General features: G+C 35.9%; 1 protein-coding gene across 1 annotated transcript in view; it reads right to left on the reverse strand.

Annotated features, from left to right (window-relative positions):
* ndl (serine protease nudel) overlaps positions 1 to 21,179 on the reverse strand; it is a 437,329-nt gene that overhangs the window by 315,402 nt on the left and 100,748 nt on the right. The window contains exon 5 of the mRNA XM_067138020.2: positions 5,576 to 5,788. Coding sequence (XP_066994121.2) covers positions 5,576 to 5,788 — 213 coding nt within the window. The remainder of the gene's footprint in view (positions 1 to 5,575; positions 5,789 to 21,179) is intronic.

Here is a 21,179-nt window from a genome sequence, read left to right on the forward strand (position 1 = left end):
ATAATATTATATTACAATTTTACCCTACTATAGCCTACTCTAATAGAAATGAAAACTGCCATTTAGTTAAATGCTGAAGTATCGAAAGGGTTACCAGTACTGTACACAAGGATACACATTAATATAGCAGGCAAGATACTATCTAATATAATATCTACACTACAATTCTCAACTGCACTTCGGCATATCCTAATTATAACAGGTTAACTGAAACAACAGAACTGGAGTTAAATCAATCAATCAATCAATCAATCAATACTGATCTGCATTTAGGGCAGTCGCCCAGGTGGCAGATTCCCTATCAGTTGTTTTCCTAGCCTTTTCTTAAATGATTTCTAAGAAATCGGAAATTTATTGAACATCTCCCTTGGTAAGTTATTCCAATCCCTAACTCCTCTTCCTATAAATGAATATTTGCCCCAATTTGCCCTCTTGAATTCTAACTTTATCTTCATTTTGTGATCTTTCCTACTTTTAAAGAAACCACTCAAACTTATTCATCTACTAATGTCATTCCATGCCATCTCTCCGCTGACAGCTCGGAACATACCACTTATGATATAGACTGATGTTGATTCCTTAAGGGAATTTAAAATATTTGTCCCGAATGAGTAAATTTATAATACCAATATAAATGGTAGGGGCTGCCTGGCCGAGGCAGTAAAGGCGTGCTCAGTTTGCCCGGAAGGACGTGGATTCGAATCCCCGTCAGGAAGTCGTAAAATTTAAGAAACGAGATTTCAACTTCCGGAGGTGCATATGGCCCAGAGGTTCACTCAGCCTACACCAAAAAGGAGTACCAGGTTAATTCCTGGGGGCAAAGGTGGCCGGGTGTAGAGCTAACCACTCTACCCCATCACGTGCCGAGGATAACAATGGTGGAAGCCTTTACCTTCCACTCCTCCTAGGGTCTTCATGGCCTGTATGGAGGTGACGTTGCTTTGCTATAAATGGTCTGTTATTGGACATTATAAATTTTCCAGCTAACCCATTCCTGGTTGCCAGTGTTTCGCGTTAGCTGGAAAATTTATAATGTCCAATAATGGACTATTTATATTGGTATTATAAATTTACTCATTGGGGACAAATATTTTAAATTCCCTTTGGGAATCAACATCTATATCATCTGATAGCCAAGCAGGCATCAATTTTTGGTAAAGAGACAAAGTCTCTCATAGTGCATTGGCACTACCGATGGCTGCAAGTAGCCTACGCAGTAGCCTCCACGGTATGCACTAACCAGCGTCTTGGTAGGTGTGCTAGGTACCAACTTATGAGCCCAACCTAGCACATGAGAGCGAAATGCTGGCAATCAGGAATGAGTTAGGTGGAAAATTTATAATGTCCAATAACGGACCATTTAAATTGGTATTATAACATACCACTTAGTCGAGCAGCTCGTCTTCTTTCTCCCAAGTCTTCCCAGCCCAAACTTTGCACCATTTTGTTAAACTACTCTTTTGTCGGAAATCACCCAGAACAAATTGAGCTTCTTTTCTTTGGATTTTTTTCAGTTCTTGAATCAGATAATCCTGGTGAGGGTCCCATACACTGGAACCATACTCTAGTTGGGGTCTTACCAGAGACTTATATGCACTCTCCTTTACATCCTTACTACAACCCCTAAACACCCTCATAACCCAATGCAGAGATCTGTACCCTTTATTTACAATCCCATTTATGTGATTACTCCAATGAAGATCTTTCCATATTAACACCTAGATACTTACAATGATCCCCAAAAGGAACTTTCACCCCATCACGCAGTAATTAAAACTGAGAGGACTTTACCTATTTGTGAAACTCACAACCTGACTTTTAAACCCATTTATCAACATACCATTGCCTGCTGTCCATCTTATAACATTATCGAGGTCACGTTGCAGTTGCTCACAATCTTGTAACTTATTTATTACTTTATACAGAATAAGATCATCTGCAAAAAGCCTTACCTCTGATTCCACTTCTTTACTCATATCATTTATATATATGAGAAAACATAAAGGCCCAATAATAGTGCCCTGAGGAATTCCCCTCTTTATTACAGGGTCAGATAAAGCTTCACCTACTCTAATTCTCTGAGATCTATTTTCTAGAAATATAGCAACCCATTCAGTCACTCTTTTGTCTAGTCCAATTGCACTCATTTCTACCAGTAGTCTCCCATGATCCACCATATCAAATTCTTTAGACAGGTCATTAGCAATACAGTCCATTTGACCTCCTGAATCCAAGATAGGTTAATATTATTTTCCTGCCTATGCGCTAATAGAAGAGAGAATTTAATTATACTAGACAAATATTATGCAATAATACAGGAGTGTCTCAAAGCTAAGGTGCTCGAGCGTCACACAGAGAGTTCCATGTTGCTTGAGCCCCAGCCGAGCACATCTACTGCCTCAGGGGTGATCATTTCTAAAAATATAACTATACTGCACTACTACCGTATGCACTAAGAGAAATGAAAACTGCCATTAATTACAGTACTGATTATCGAAAGGAATATACAAAAATTATACAACAGTAAAGAATGCAAGGAAGATCCTGTATGTTCAGTCTTCCGCCCTAAGGCTGGTTGGATCATCAACAGCTCTGCCATCAGCTTTCATAGATGGCCTAGGCATCACTGAAGAGGCGTACTAGGGAAATGAGGAGCGAGGTAGACTTTATCTAATAACTGCAGTAAAGAGTATCTAATTTCAACAAGTTTATGTAAATAATAGAAATATGGTTATGTGATTATTATAGCTGGTAGATTACTATTATTTTTCCTACTATGCAGGATGGAGATTAAAACTGCCCTGAAATGCTGGAAGAGAAAAGATGATGTCTAAAATAATTTCTCACAAACTTCTGTGAAAGCCATAATATATACTTGAAGTGTAATTACTGTGATGTAAGAATTTGATTATTAATTTTTACTTGATGAATAATCAAAGGTGCAAAGTACAAAGTACGCCAGAGACTTGGAATCATGAATAACTGGAATACAGTAATCAGCTGATTTTTTTTCTCCACTACCCTATTCTCTTTGTTCTTGTCAATATGCAGCAAACAATCATTAACAATCCGAAGTCTGTTAAGTAATTCTCCAGTAAAATACTGTGTATTCTCTTGAACTTCTTTCTAAAATCAAAGTTTACAGGTGTATCATGTTATTTAATTAAATAAATGATTACCTTTATAATAGTATGAACAAATATCTATACAAAATACCGTGTCTATTGTCTGCATGAATGTAAAAGCTGCAGAAGTTGCAACTCTTTATAATAACCTGTCTTTTTAAGTATTATACCAACAAACCTACAGATATTGAAAATTTAAAGTTAACATTATTTCCTATTTCTCCCAACCTAAATTTGAAACAAAGTACACCTAGCCAATGTACATAACCTAGAACAGATAATCTATCAAACACTAACTGAACTACTTGATATAAGATTTAAACAAATATTGCTACTCTTTGATAAGCACTAAACACCAATATATAAATAACACTAGATGGATCACACACACAGAAAATTAATTTCAGTAGGTTTTAACTACTTTATCACTATGATAATACAAGAGCACTCTCAATAACCATCCACTCACAAGTGCATCCAACAATGCAATCCAGATACATAGGAAGAAGAATATTCAAGGATGGCTACTGTCAACAAGATGTTAAGGTGAAGCTAGGAATGGCAAGACAACTACAGATATATAATAGAGGAAGATGGCTAGAAGAAGACTACATGTATATCATAATCCTTATACCGAAGAAACCCAATGTCCTAAGAGTGCAAGAACTACCAGAAAATGCTGACCAAAAGTACGAAGGTCGATCAAATATAAACAGGATTTTTGTTCCTGAACATCAACAGTTCAAAACAAAGCACTTCTGCTGTGTTTATGTGGGACCACCAGGAGTGGGGAGAGTGTGCTGTTAGATATTCCCCACCATTTCGTCAGTAACGCCCACGATGTCGGAGCAACAGGTGCACCACTCCATTGCGCAACGCATGATTATAAAATTCCTTGCTCGTGAAGGAGTTACAGCGGTGAAAATTTGCCAGAGATTGGCTGCATAGTTCAGTGATCAAACATTGTCAAGGTCGCATGTGTTTGCCTGGCAGAAAAAGTTCAAGGAAGGACGAGAATGTGTGCAAAATCAGCAACACGATCACCGTCCTTGGACCAGCATTACAGACTAAAACATTTGTGTGGTTAAAGACATTATTGACGACGATTGATGGGCATGAGCGATGCACAATCAATGCTGCTTACTACTGCAAGCTGTTGAACAAGTTGAGGGTTGCATATCGCCGCAAAAGACGAGACCAACCAATTCGACAATGCTCGGCCCAATACTGCAACTCTGTCTCTAAGCTACAGGAAATGTATTGGACTACACTTGATCATCTTCCTTACAGCCCGAACTTATCGCCCTGTGATTTCCATTTGTTTGGACCGCTTAAAGGAGCTCTAGGAGGGCAACTATTGAAAGATTATGAGAGTGTGTAAGACTTCATGTGCAACTGGCTGGTGACACGACCCTGTTCTTTTAATGATGAGGGCATCAGAAAGCTGCCCATATGCTAGGACAAATGTATTTCCAAAGCAGGAAACTATGTGGAAAAATAAATTGTAATTGCCGTGTGGTTTTCAATAAATGAATTTAATTAAAAAGTAAAATCCCGTCTATATTTGATCCTTCCCTTGTACACTGAGCCTAGAGCTTTGGAAGAGGTATTCGTTTGTTCAGTGGGGTTACACAGTGAAGAAATGTGGACACCAAACTCTAAACTAACAAGTTGTTGGAGATATCTGCTCAAGATTCCCTGGACAGATAGAATCACAAATGCGGATGTACTCAATCGAATTGGTGAGAAAGACCACTTCTTGGACAACACTGCAAAAGAAGACTTTCCTGGATTGGGCACATGCTGTGATATGGAGATTTACTATGAGACATAATGGAAGGCTGGCTGAAAAGCAAGAAACTGCAAGAAAGGCCATGGCACACTTTCACAGACCAAGTGAAGCAAGAAGTGGGAGTTTGCACTTTAGGACAATTAAAGAAGAAGGCTCTCTGTCATGAGAGCTACTTTAGATGGCTGTCATCAGAGAAGTAAAACAGCTATATGGCTGATACACTATGGATGGATGGAGTTTTGCAGTAAAAAATAAATTTAAAAATCAACCTTAAAATTAGGTACCATGTTTTGAGATTAATTATGTAATTCTTTTCAAAATAAATTATTTATTCACCTCTGTAATCTAATTAAACTCCTTGCTTGTATGGTTTAGGTGCTATTGTCATTGTGATGGAAGCGCAGGAATGGTTTAAATACTGCTTGGGCAGAAAGGAGCAAGGTAACATCAGGCAGATGGAAGGGCCTTGGGAAACTGTCGCACTAAGCTATGTACATACTGTGCATCAGGAGCAAAACAACTAATGATGTTTAAAAGGAAATCTTATGAAGCCTATCCCCATAAATTTAAAATTGCTCCCATGTGAATCTGGGGCACTTTGTTAGTGTTAAATATAACATACTTATGCTTCACTCAAATATGAAAGCTACGCACTTACCAAAACAACCTAATTCATCCTCTCCTGAAGGACAGTCAAAGTAACCATCACACAGTCTATCTTTGTCCACTCTTTCACGACAGGAGCAGTCACTCTCATCACTAACATCAGGACAGTTAACATTTCCATCACACCAGAGAGTCTGACGAATGCAGGAGCCATCTGTACAAGGCACTTCATCCTTCTTGCAGCCATCTGATGCATGATGGTGCTCTGCAACACATTCAAAACATGTCAGGTTCTTCCTAAAAGAAGAAGTTAGCACCGTTAAAGTTTAGGAATCATATTTACAAACACTTCTCCTGTTCCATTTGCTAATTTTGAACATCATGCAGTATCTCCCTTCGTAATGGAAAGCATCCATCTCTCTCCTCTTAACAAATATAGCGTCAGATTCTTTATTTCTTTAGGACTTTCATTTACTGAAGGCAGGCTGAGTAGCTCAGATAACAGAACACTGATCTTCCAAGCCCAAGTTGATAGGTTTTATCCTGGATCAGTCCAGTGATATTTGAAGGTGCTCAAATACGACAGCCTTGTGTGATAGATTTCATGAAAAAGAACTCATACAGGATATAAATTTGGCACCTTAGCATCTCCAAAATCCATTAAAGTAGTTGGTGAGATGTAAAACCAAAACCATCCCTAATTTTAGAAGGTACCGTAAAGTGGGGTAACTTCGGCCATACAGGGAAACTTCGGCCACTGTCGAATAGCAACACTTATTTTCTCCTGCCTTCTATACTGGAAAAGATGAACCAATTGCAACAACTAAAATGCACACACAATTGAATGCTCTATCAACACTCGGTAGTCCAAATAACATTGGCGGGCTCATTGTTGAGTCAATCGATTTTTTTCTCAGCCCCGACTATTGTCTTGTCTGGTAACAGCAGAAAACAAACTGTTCTCTAGCCCCAGCATTCAATTCTCCATTCCAGTGGTTTATGGGGTCAAAATGTAAGTTTGTCTGGTAACTGATCAACACAATTTTATACATTTTAATCAAATAGGTTTTTCAGGGAATAGTTTTGTGATAAAAGTTGTCCTCTTCCGGGGTAACTTCGGCCATGCCAAGAACGTACAGGAAAACATTACGCGGCTGCGGATATTGTAATTACCATCCTGTTTACTTCGAGAACGCTTTAGAAGACATTAATAAAGGCACAATAACAATAAACGGGGAAGTTTATCCCGACAGGGAGGGGAAAGACAGTTTCCATTTTCAATGATAAATAGACGGATATCAGTTGACATGGACGATACACATTTAAGAACTTGACGCTGGCCCAGATATTTTCTAATTTAGAAGACAGTGAATTATGAGAACAGTCTACAAGGTTGCTTCTTTTCCGACCGCCTTTTCTCTCCATACAATTGGGCTTTATGATTTCCATACCTTTTATTTATTACATTTTGTACCATTACAAATATTTACGCAATGCAACATGTAATTTGTAATATCATACAATGCTTGTATGCTTAGGCTAAATAAAATAGTTTCTTCTTTTGGGAAAAAGTGAATTTGATCACTATACATCTTTTTCAGCATAAATTGTTTTAATGTGTTTGTGATTGTTGATACGGGGCGTTTTGCAGGTTTTAAAAAAACATTCACGGTGGCCGAAGTAACACTACATCGAAGAAAACTTCGTTTCTTGAGCTATTTTTATGGCGGCCGAAGTTACCCCAAAACACGGGGTAACTCCGGCCACTCTTTCGATAATTATTATTCATTACTGAATTACGATGAGAATTATGTTCATATTTAAAAATGAAGAACAAACATGGCAGAATTTATATTATATTTTTCAGAAAATTAGAGGGAATGTTTCACATTTTATTTTTAAAAATATACGAAAAAGTGGCCGAAGTTATCCCGTTTTACGGTATAAAAAAACATACAAATGAATCCTTTGGTTTGTTGTATAGATTTTGTGCAATCAATCAATCAATACTGATCTGCATTTAGGGCAGTCGCCCAGGTGGCAGATTCCCTATCTGTTGCTTTCCTAGCCTTTTCCGAAATGATTTCAAAGAAATTGGAAATTTATTGAACATCTCCCTTGGTAAGTTATTCCAATCCCTAACTCCCCTTCCTATAAATGAATATTTGCCCCAGTTTGTCCTCTTGAATTCCAACTTTATCTTCATATTGTGATCTTTCCTACTTTTATAGACGCCATTCAAACCTATTCGTCTACTAATGTCATTCCACGCCATCTCTCCGCTGACAGCTCGGAACATACCACTTAGTCGAGCAGCTCTTCTTCTTTCTCTCAATTCTTCCCAACCCAAACATTGCAACATTTTTGTAACGCTACTCTTTTGTCGGAAATCACCCAGAACAAATCGAGCTGCTTTTCTTTGGATTTTTTCCAGTTCTTGAATCAGGTAATCCTGGTGAGGGTCCCATACACTGGAACCATACTCTAGTTGGGGTCTTACCAGAGACTTATATGCACTCTCCTTTACATCCTTACTACAACCCCTAAACACCCTCATAACCATGTGCAGAGATCGGTACCCTTTATTTACAATCCCATTTATGTGATTACCCCAGTGAAGATCTTTCCTTATATTAACACCTAGATACTTACAATGATCCCCAAAAGGAACTTTCACCCCATCAACGCAGTAATTAAAACTGAGAGGACTTTTCCTATTTGTAAAACTCACAACCTGACTTTTAGCCCCGTTTATCAACATACCATTGCCTGCTGTCCATCTCACAATATTTTCGAGGTCACGTTGCAGTTGCTCACAATCTTGTAACTTATTTATCACTCTATAGAGAATAACATCATCCGCAAAAAGCCTTACCTCCGATTCCACTCCTTTACTCATATCATTTATATATATAAGAAAACATAAAGGTCCGATAACACTGCCCTGAGGAACTCCCCTCTCAACTATTACAGGGTCAGACAAAGCTTCACCTACTCTAACTCTCTGAGATCTATTTTCTAGAAATATAGCAACCCATTCAGTCACTCTTTTGTCTAGTCCAATTGCACTCATTTTTGCCAGTAGTCTCCCATGATCCACCCTATCAAATGCTTTAGACATGTCAATCGCGATACAGTCCATTTGACCTCCAGAATCCAAGATATCTGCTATATCTTGCTGGAATCCTACAAGTTGAGCTTCAGTGGAATAACCTTTCCTAAAACCGAATTGCCTTCTATCGAACCAGTTATTAATTTCACAAACATGTCTAATATAATCAGAAAGAATGCCTTCCCAAAGCTTACATACAATGCATGTCAAACTTACTGGCCTGTAATTTTCAGCTTTATGTCTCTTGTACTCCCAAAATAGCACTACAGGGAATATTTCATCAACCATCTCTGATCTGCATTTAGTGTTATTGCCCAGCTTATAGATTCCCTTCAACAATAATTTAATGAAGAGAGAAGGACAAACATGAAATCACAAACTCCACATCTTTACATACTGCTGTCTTCTTCACAGAAAAACTCTCTTCTGATCAATACCAATTCTACCAGATCTACTTCCTTCCAGCCTTCAGCAAGCTCATTTCTGCTTCCTAAGTTAAGCTCCTTACATTCATGAAGTCCTTGTTGCCTGAAACAATTTTCTTTCTTTCAACTTATCTACATCTCACCACTTTGCTTTCATCCGTTTTAACAGAATACGTCTATAATTTCCGAATCATGCTTGAGCTGATGAGTGTTAAAAAACATTTAAAGTTTTCAAATCAAAATAATTTCCATACAATACATGCAACAATAGTATTTAATACCACACTTTAAAAGGGAAGGACTAATGTATCTAGAAACTAGAGGTTGATGTAATAAACTTATAAATAATAACTAGGGGTTGATGTCGGTATGGCATCATGGAGTAATGCAATCATATTGCCACCTTGAGATAACGTGCTGTGCTGTGTGGCTTACAATTACTGCAACTCTGCAATCCAGTATGATAGCACATTGTGTGGGGTGTCATAGCTTTTTCTCAGTGGATTCTGTATGAATACAACAAAACAAAATGAATCAAATAGTGAAGATTTGATCAAATTGTGGTACAAAGATGGGCAAAAGTTCTCTATTTCATCAAATGTTGTGATACAGCTTCAAAATGATTGAAAATGAATCCAAGATAACTGAGTGACTCATTAGAATTCAAAATATCTTAAAATTAACAATGTCAAGCATTAGGAGGCTTAAATAGGAGTGTCTCAAAGCTAAGGTGGTTGAGCGTCACGCGGAGAGTTTCATGTTGCTTGAGCCCCAGCCGAGCATATCTACTGCCTCAGGGGTGGAAACTAATTTGGAACCCATGGTCTTAAAGAAGTGTAAAATTGTCTGGAATTAAGAAATAAAATGTCAACAATAAAATTTCAATCCCATGCCAACTAGATACTTCATATGTATTGCATAGTTTACGTTAAAACCTTGACACATCCCAGTTTAAAATTTTTCAACTTTGATCAGCATTTTATGACCACCAAACAAGTTGTGTTTGATTCCACAGTTCTTTCTGGCAAAGTCTTGCAACCAAACACCTTCTTTCTGAATTTGAGCCTAACCATAATGCAAGCCGCCTCTGTATCCCAATACCTATATAAATGGTCCATTATTGGACATTATAAATTTTCCAGCTAACTCATTCCTGGTTGCCAGTGTTTTGCCCCCCGTGTGCTAGGTTGGGCTCGTCAGTTGGTACCTAGCACACCTACCACCTGCGATACATCAGAAAACTTTCATGCCATGCAAGCACACCCATCCCATTGAACTTTTGATGGTTTGCAATGTCTGAATTCCAGAGTTGAGATTGACAATTTTTCATCCATATTCATTAATATGATATTTTGCTCCTCTCCATGGTCGCTCAATTGGAGAACACGAGGCTTCCTGGTGTAGAACGTTCGTGTGACAGATGTTACTATATCGAGGCATTTTAAACAACTTTTTAAAAACAGGGGATTGTTACAGGATGGACATGTGACAAAATGAGAAACAAAATACAATACATTGGTGGACTTCCATTCAAAAAGTCAAAATAAATCACAACTTTTTTTCTCATTAAATTCTCTTGAATGACAAATAAAATGAAATTCTCATTTCTGATTGCTTTTACAAAAATTATTTCTTTCATTGATGTACAACTCAATCCACTCCATAGCTTTCTCAACTCGATGTTAGGTAAAATTTAACTGAAAACATAGAGGAAAATAAATTCCATTAATTGAACTTGCAATGTTCTTCCATTTACACCATGCTTGGATTAGTTCATTTAACTGGAAAGGCAACTAACAAGTTGTTATCTTAACAACTTATTCTTTCCTAGGTTAATCAACCTTGGCATTAACCTAACTGAGTATTACACCTGATTTTTATCCAGTGAAAAATTAATAAGGACTTTGCATAGTTTTGTGTTGCTCTAACCATGTCTTTCAGTTATCATAATGTTCAAATCCCTCACCTAATTATTTTTGTATATTATTTACATGACTTCTTTAACATCAGGCTATTTGCTAAAATTCTTATACCATATTTAGTTTGTTTCAGTCTTTTGTAACCATCTCTAGAGAATGAAGCAATTATTCACTGAGAATTTAACATTTGTAATGAAATGAAATGAATAAATTAATTAATTAATTTCAAATCTTCATTAATAATTCTCCTACAAAATTATCCTCTTGATTATTATGATTATCTATTCCTATTCCTTATTTTATTAACATTTTGCTTAGTTTATCCATTTATTTAAATTACAGATAAATTAGCATTGTTAATTTAGGTTTAAATGAACCTAACTATTTAATTAGCTAATTTAGAATTCCTATTATTAGCATACCATTATCTCATAATTATTAGGAGTAGTTTAGCCCTACATGAATTCTTTAAATTGTGTTTTGCTTCATCTCATGTAATATTAATTCTCACTAGAATTATGTCTCTTACAAATGTACTATTCATTGGATGTTAATTATCAACAAATTATTTCATTGGCTTTAAAATTTTATTTTACTGGCCTACAAAATTTATTTCATTAACTCAAAAATTTATTTCATAGACTTCAACATTTATTTCATTGGCTAATCTCTGTTTTTCCCAGACTAAAATATGATCTATCTTTATTCAAAGATTTCATCACTAATCCAATTTCACTACCAGCAAAATTAAGATTTGTTGGAAAATGGACACATGTATTGCTTAACATTCCTAGAAAATTGCTGAAATACAACAGGATCTGGGCCTTCCACTATGGGAAATCTGCATGAAGTCCAGAAAATACCTTCAGTGAGCACCGATTCACATAATGAAGAAAATAATCTACACAGCAATCAAAATCTACCTGCAGCACTCACACATATAATTACATGTTAATTACACAGTGTATTTACGTAATTTTCTAATGGTTATATTTTTATGGTAACGATTACTACTTTCACATTGTTGATCAAGTAGATGACCTTAATTTACGGTATTCAAAACCATTTAAATTTCCACGCTACAGGTTGGTGATTGACTATGCAGAAATCACTTCCATGAAGATTTTAGAACAAACACATCGTCTTAAAGAATTAATGGGAATAATAAAACTTACTAAACATCACTGAAATTATAGGAATAGGGATATAATATTATTATCTTTAATAACCTGTTGAACCTCCTAAATGAATGAGTATTATCATTACATGAGCAAATGGTTTTTCTCATTAGTTAACAAGTGCTTGGAAAAATATCACTCATTATTGTAATTTGCTCAAAATCTGACAAAATGGTCGCACAATGCCATACTGTTCCTTCTACTGGTTCAAACTTAGCACATATCAATCAATTAGCAAGTATCCACAACTTAAACTAATTTAATGTTCAGTCTTCAGCCTTAAGGCTGGTTGGATCCTCAACAGCTCTGCCATCAGCTGTCATAGATGGCCTAGGCATCACTGAAGAGGCGTACTAGGGAAATGAGGAGCGAGGTAGTTTTCCGTTGCTCTCCTCAACTAATTTAATAGCTCGACATAATTTTATATTACTAATCCCGATCCTCCCTTTCACTTGATTCTCATCATCATCATCATTATTATTATTATTATTATTATTATTATTATTATTATTATTATTATTATTATTATTATTATTATTACTGCACTGATTATTATGTGGCCTTGGAATTTCAATCTAGAAGATTGTACTTTCATTCTTATACTACGATAGACTACAACACACATGCCAAACTATTTAACCAAAACCTTAAACAGATTAAAGAAAAGAATCAATTTCTACTGCTAATTAGACAGAAATAATTACTTCAAAAGAGAGATCATAATCTAGTCTACGGAAATAGAAGATTGGTTACAAAAATTGGTACTCATATGGCAGTGATGACTGTCGATTTCCATTGGCGGTAGTAGAGGTTCAACTCCATGGCTGTGTCTCGATGATTTAGCAGGTCATGTCGACGAATGAGTCCCATGTAGTATTAAGTAGAGATGACTTCATGGTATTCCTTAATTTAATCCCTCACTGCACTTGAAATAAGGTGGCTGATGACCATATTGTTTTCATGAATGGCAAGCTGAAACTGAGGTTAAACTTTAGAATGGGCACATTTAATATCACACACAAATTATCTTGCTTACAACTGAATAAATACTCATTTTTCAGTATAAAATTCAATTGCCCATGCTTAATATTCCTTGTTTGACACTGGTGAGAAGTATAAAATATTATAGTCAACTGGTGAACAATTTAGTATTGGGTTGCTTACCGAGTTGGTTCTCTAAAACTGCTCATCTCGGCCAGTTTCCTTCCCTGATGGTTGCACCTCGCTTCAAGGTCGCTCTCTGCCTGGCCTTAGCCGCTTGACTCCCTTGTGCAGACAACTAGTTGAAATATCATAATTCCAAGTCTCTCAGAACAAATGTCAGAAATGAAGAGTGTTAGATTATCAGAGAGAGGGTAGTGAACTGGCATTATCTTATATTAACTTGTATATCCCCATAGTGGAAAGGGTTAATTTTATTCCTAATGCCTGGGGAATACTTCTAAACATTTATTGGTTATTAACACGCATTGGGGATCTTTCTAGAAAAATCTTTCTCTCAAATTGTAGCTGTGCGCATACTATGTAGGCTCGTCACATCAGATGCCAGTATTCTGGCTTGTTACTCGCTGCTGGAAAAATAAGAATACACGTCTACCCCCCCTTTCTAACCTTGAGATTCGCCAGCAGGATTGACTCTCACATCAAGTAATGTTACAGCTGCTCGCTCTGGGAAAAGAACTATTGGAAATGAATAAATTATACTGAATAAATTAAATTTTCTTAATTCTTCAAATAATGACCATTTTGGACGGGTACAATATTGAGGCGTTTTGTGAAACTTTCAAACAAACAGGGTATCCTGTGTTGCTTTATTGTCATTGTATTATACTCTATACAGACACAAACTCTTGAATTTCTTTTGATATGTTATGAAAATGTATTTCATTTGACAACCTTGTCTTATTTATAATGTGTTTTTAAACAATGTCTTAATAATTAGCCAGCTACTCATATTTTTAAACCTTCATTAAGGTATTTTTTGTGGGGGGTACACTGTGCATTTAGCCATGAGTGGTGGGTACAATCTTCTAATAGTTTGAGAACCTCTCATATAGATGACTTTTATATTCACCTGAATTTCGCCTGACTAAAGTGAAATTCATAATGAGTTATTTGATAGCTCCAGCAGGTCTCGGTTTTAATTATGGATACATATAATTTAAAAATTTCACATCTAATAAATCACATCATGAAAAGACATTAAACGCAGTTAAAAATTGGACTTTGTGATCATATACATGATTATATATAGTGAATACACTATAGAGTTATACATTAGGAAAATGTCCATCTATAAGTTCAAGAGAGACTTTCATAAAGATATTATTTGATAAGGCAAAGGTTTTAATTAATGGAGATTTTCAATTAATCTATTCAGTTAGAAACAGCTTATTGCAATGATCAATTAGCCATAAAACATCACGTGTAATAACTGCATCAAAGGTTCACAAAATACTTTAATTACCCGTTCTGCATTAATTGGGTGCCTTGAATCAAAATCCTCAAATACTTCTTCTTTGCAAAACATGAGCTTTCAAACAACCCCAACCCTTAAAGAACAATGTTATTTATATCTGTCTTAATAGAATTTATCAATATCATTACTTTTCAGTGTTTATTCCAGCAAACTTCCTTTGATCATAAATATTTATGGGCATTATTTTAATATGAGAGTTATAACTTATGTCATCCTCTATATCTTTTAGTAATCATCAGAAGAAAAGTATGACTAAATATATGGTTCCACTTGCATGCTTGACAAACTTAAAATCTAAGTTCTCATGTCCTTGGGACCCCTATGGATAATGAGGGAGAAATGTGTGACCCTTATCAAACACACATATGGATACCATGAAATTTAGAACAGTAAACTCTTGACAGAATACATTGTCTACAAATTGGCATAGAACTAACTACGCATTCAATGGGCCAATTGAACGAATGTCAAGATCTCTAAACAAAGTAAATATTGATATATTTAACTGCTCATTGTCAAAATTTAAAAATCACTTACATAATCTCCAGTATTGACTATTACTTTCCTGTGCTTACTTGTAATATAACCTGTGTATATATCTGTACATATTTTTCTACTTATACTCCATTGAACTTTCTTTTTATTGTGTTCTGTTTTGTTTATTCTTCTCTACTGTTATGTAAAATGGTAATACCATTAACAAAATATTATTATTGACAAATAAAATCAAAGAACTGATGAATTAATGAAGTAGGACACAGCCATTTTTGAGTTTTTTAAAAGAAGTTGGGGAAGGGAGTAGGGAGATTGAAGGATGGATTCAGACTGCTCTAAAGTACTGTAGATGACTGGAAGTCGGAAATGAGGAGGCATTATCTTGAGGACTGATATACAATATATGGCATAGGTAAACTGTGCAACAATTATTGACAGATTGAAATTTCAGTCGGAGAAAAGAACAACGGATTTGTTTCAAGTATATGCTCCACAATCTGGCAATAAAGATCTAGAGCAGTTCCTAAAAGAAGTATCTTTAAGATATGAGAGTGTGATATGAATCCACAAAATAAAGGAGATAAGAGAAAGACCTTGTGATCCTTTGAATATAGCACTATGAATCAAGATCAAAAAGTGCTGACTGACTTTTACCTGAGGAACCAACTGATTATAGGACACATATAGTTCAAGAAGGAAAATTAGTAACTATCAGGGATGAATGTGGAGATGGAAGAACTGAAACACTGACTGAATACATATCAATGGAAACGGCAAATTTCAAACATGTCAATACATTTGAAAAGGAAATCTCTGGTGGGAAGGAATGCAGATAAAAACCTACTCTATAAAGAGAATGCTTATTTTGTGAATCCATTAGTTTTAAAGACATAGAACTCTTTCTTGTCTCTAGTCTCTATTTCTTTAGCTCTTTATTCTATGTACTGATGGTTTGTTTTGTGGAATAATACAATTCTAGTTTGTATCTGCATCCTTTCTTGAATAAATTTGTCATGCTTCCTTTCAGTCTTGGTGTTTAATTCCTGAACCACTGTGATGACTGCTATTTGTATTCCACATTATATCCGTATACTAAGTTTTATCACATATTCTAATGTGCTCAAGAAATCTATCATTTTACTTGTCAAAAAACATCTTGAGTAATTCAACACCCACTTGTTTTTTTCATATGTCAGCAATTTTATCTTTATTATGTTTTACCATCAAAATTGTACACCATGAATATTTACTCGTTCCTAATTCTTCCCATCAGTATTCTATTCCTTCCTATCAACACAGCTGATCATGAGAATTTTTTTTTTTTTTTTAACAATTTGCTTTATGTTACATTGACACAGATAGGTTATAGCGATGATGGGATTGGAAAGGGCTAGGAGTGGGAGGGAAATGGCTGTGACCTTACTTAAGGTGCGAAATATAAGTAATTCCATTCAAAGCGGATATCTGACTTTTATGTTTGAATTTCTGTAATGAGACTTTAAAGAAAGACAGTAAATATTGCTTTTAGATTGCATTAACATACATGTAATTGTACAAGTCAAATGAGTCTATTAGTGGCATTAAGATGCTACATTTCACCCTGGCACTTTATGGATGCATAATATTTCTTTTTTCACAATATTCTCTAAAAAGTTTTCTTTATTATCCTGGTGCAGTTCCTGGGGTGAATGGTTAATGTAGTGGCCTTTGGTGCATAGGGCCCCTGTTTGATTCCTCAATGGGCTGGGAATTTTAGCCCTATCAGGTTAATTCCTCTAGTTTGAGGGCTGGGTGTTTGCGATCATCCTAATATACATCTTTATACAGTATACACACAACACATCACATTACAAATCACCACTGGAACACGCATTATTAAATACATCCCTATAAAGAGTTGGTGTCAGAATGGTAACCAGATGTAAAACTCGTCTTAATCCACATTAATGCAGAACCCAAATAATTGGGAATAAGGTGAAGGAAGGAAAAAGAATAAGAAGCCTCCTTTAATATCCTGATATTGCTCAATATTGATCCTGTACTTATAGTATAGCCCCTCAAGAAGTAATGTAAGAAAACTACATCAGTTGTTACGACTTCGTATATTCATGTCTTCTGGTATTTCATCCTTAGAATTAGAAGAAGGCTAATGATTTAAATATATTTCAAAGAACTGTAAATTACATATAAAAGTTCGTAATTTGATTGAGCTCATTGATGATATTCAAGGTCTGTCCACCGAGTACTGTTCAAATAGAATGCCAGTAGAGCATTCCAGTTATGGCATTGTGTGGTGGTATTCTTTAGTAGCAGCAAGTTGTTTGTCATGTAAATCTATGATTGTTCATTCCCACTGTAGAAGCATTTAAGCAAAGCTGTTTTCAAAGTTGCAGCGATGAATCTTGAAGATTAAATGAAATTTAGCTTCAGACTGAATAAGACATTCACAGAAACTCTGGATATGTTTCAGGAAGCTGACGGGGAATAAAGTATGAACCAGATATAACATTAGGAGCTGTATCAACTTTTCAAATTGAGAAAAAATCCACTGAAGACTATGCAAAACATGGTCAGCTGTCAACATCATGTGATGATGCTCATTTTGAAAGAATGTATGTTATGGAACAGAAAGTCCAGCTCCTTGGCTGAATGGTCAGCGTAGTTGCCTTTGGTTCAGAGGGCTCTGAGGTTGATGTGCTCTGCGTCCTCAGAAGAATTCTCGACTGTCCATGAGAAAGGCTTCTTAATCAATGACACTTTTGAATATGGAACGTTATAATAGAGATTTTAACCTTAAATGGTCAATTCCTCTGGCTTGTGGGCTGGAGATTTGTACTGTCTCCAACATCCCTGCAACTCACATCCCACACACAATATTATCCTCCACTACAATAATATGCAGTTCCCTATACACGGAAAATGCCACCCACCCTCGTCAGAGGATCTGCTGTACAAGGGCTGCACCATGCTCACAATAGCCACACAAAATTATTATTATGAAATGGAAAAATAATTTATAGACTGTCAATTAAATAGCTAAAGAGTTAGAAATGAGTAAAAATTCATGATGTACAATTTTGATTGTAAAACATAGTAAACATCTAATTGCCATTAATGCTATCACAGCCCGTGCTTATAGACATGATATTGTATAGGCTTTTGGGCTAGTGCCATGCCAAGAAAATAAGGTGAAATTCGTAACATTTCGCAGAAAACTGTGCTCTGCGTCCTCAGAAGAATCCTCGACTGTCTACGAGAAAGGCTTCTTAAACAATAACACTTTTGAATATGGAATGTTATAATAGAAGTAGAAGTGGAAATGGTACATTCATTCCCCACCAGATAGCCCCCAGGACGTGGCACAACACTAGCATTCGAAGCGGAAGCTGACCGAACTATCACAATCAGACTAAGCGGTTCACATATTGTGTTTGCGTAACATATGACAGGTGTAAGACATAGACATAAGCCTGGAATGAAACATCTGGAGACGAGGAATGTACGAATTTGGAAAAAACACAGAGACAAAATAACAATAGTGAAGGGGCAGGGAAGGGAATCACCTATGTAAATTCTTAACGGCTGGCAACCAGGTATTACTTAATTGATAGTCGGTGCCCTGTTGAAATTGTTAGGATTTCTACGTATTTCCACAGCTTCCCGTATAATCCTGGACCTGTAGTGTCTAGTGTGGGTAAGAGCTCGAGCATCTTGGAATATGACATCATGACCCGACGATACAGCGTGTTCAGCTATTGCCGATTTGTCAGGTTGGTTAAGAGGAATATTACGTTCATGTTCTTTGATATGGGTACCAACGGACCGGCATGTTTGGGCGATGCATACTTTGCCGCGCATACAGGGAATTTCGTATACCCCAGGATGTAAAAGTAGGGGTTTGTCCTTGGTTTTACTCAGACTGTGAGCAATTTTAGTGGCGGTGTTCAGTGGCCAGATGTTTCATTCCAGGCTTATGTCTATGTCTTACACCTGTCATATGTTACGCAAACACGTTATGTGAACCGCTTAGTCTGATTGTGATAGTTCGGTCAGCTTCCGCTTCTAACGCTAGCATTGTGCAACGTCTTGGGGGCCATCTGGTGAGGAATGAACGTACCATTTCCACTTCTACTTCTATTATAACATTCCAAATTCAAAAGTGTCATTGTTTAAGAAGTCTTTCTCGTGGACAGTCGAGAAATCTTCTGAGGACGCAGAGTTTTCTGCGAAACGTTAAGAATTTCACCTTATTTTCTTGACACGGCACAAGCCCAAAAGCCTATACAAACATCTAATTGTTGAATTAATCAAGATGTTTTTTGATAAGTCAAATGATAGATTTCCTGAGCACATTAGAACATGTGATAAACTCACTATATGGATATAATGTGGAATACAAATAGCAGTCATTACAGTGGTTCAGGAATTCAACACCAAGACTGAAAGGAAGCATGACAAATTTATTCAAGAAAAGATGCAGATACAAACTAGAATTGTATTATCCCACAAGACAAACCATCAGTACAGAATATTATTTGTGAGGAATGTGACAGTTGAGGGAGAAAAGAGACTTGAAGTGTTACCAATCAAAACCTGTTTGCTACACCATGAGAAATGGTTCTGCACATTTGGTGCTCCTTATTCAAAATTTTATGGCCAAGAACTAGGGGACTGTTATATCCCAGGCTCCCCTCCTTTCAACTGATCTGGCACGTGTGGATTTCTTTTTCTTTGCTAAGTTCCTAGACTGTGAAAGAGATTTAAGGTGGTTTGCTATGGGAACTGCAAGCCATTCCATAAACAGCATTGCAGAATGTACTTCAACAATGGGTTAAATCTGAGAGCACTGTATTAGCAGTGGAGGACAGTTTTTGAAGTGGAATAAATTTGGTTAAATATAATGAGTGAATTAAGATTATTTTGAAAAAGTTCAGTTTCTCTTTGGACTGATTTTTTATATCGACAAGGTAAAGTCTTTATAAATGCCATTTATGCTATTTTAATTTAATTATTCCATTGAAAAAAATTATTGTTATTTATTATTGAGAACAGAACATTAATTAGAGAAAAAACTGGTAGTGCTAATAAACCAAAACTTTGGGTACAAAAGATAAAACTTTATTTTCCAAATTTTAACCTTAACTACAATAAAATGAATGATAATTTTCTTGCGTGAAAGTTCATTTATAACACAAGCATTGCACAGTCCGGTTTGTTTTTACAGTAGACCTAGGTACTTTAGGAAAAGAAATATGAAAAATGCTTTCAATTTATACACACAACTGTATAATCTCATTAAAATGCTCACTCATATTCATTAGAGTTCAAGGACTGAAATAGGAAATAAAAATGAAACTTATAAATGGTGTTTTAGAAGTTTATGAATAGAAATGATTAACTGTTTACAATAATTGAGAAAGAATAGGTACCTCTGAGAGGTGGGGAGGTAGAGTATAACATCTGCCATCTCCCTTCCTTCTTTGTTCATCAGCCAATCTTGTAAATTATTACAATGAACTGGAAGTGACTAAGAAATATTTTCTTTTAAATCTAAAATTTCTAACTCATTTTCTAATGTAAGAGACATGGAAAACAAATGGCAAACAGCAGCTTAAGTTGTACGATAAGCTAGGTAAGAGTGTGAATGCCCCATATTTTTTTATCAACTAGCAGAAATAAGTATTATTCCACCTTGACTCTAACCCAACTTTGTGTTTTCCTCTTAACTTTTATACTCCAGGACTCCTTTTGAAGTGGTAAATATCTACAACTGGAAATTCTACTGAAGAATTACCCTAGAAATAACTTTAATAGTACAAAGACAGAACATGAATGAATAACTGGAAAATATTTGTGTATAATATAGCCAGTTATTCAAATTAAGAATTGAGTTACCAAAAGTATTTCTGTTTCTTACATAGAATAATCTACTTTGGCCAAGTGTGTAAAAAGAATTAAATAAGCTGGGACATGAAAACAACTTTCTAAAGAATAGAAATGTGTGTCTAAGGAAGAATCAAATTGAATTTCACCTACTCTAATTCTCTG

Source organism: Anabrus simplex, chromosome 1 (genome assembly GCF_040414725.1).
Source record: "Anabrus simplex isolate iqAnaSimp1 chromosome 1, ASM4041472v1, whole genome shotgun sequence".
NCBI classification, from domain to species: domain Eukaryota; kingdom Metazoa; phylum Arthropoda; class Insecta; order Orthoptera; family Tettigoniidae; genus Anabrus; species Anabrus simplex.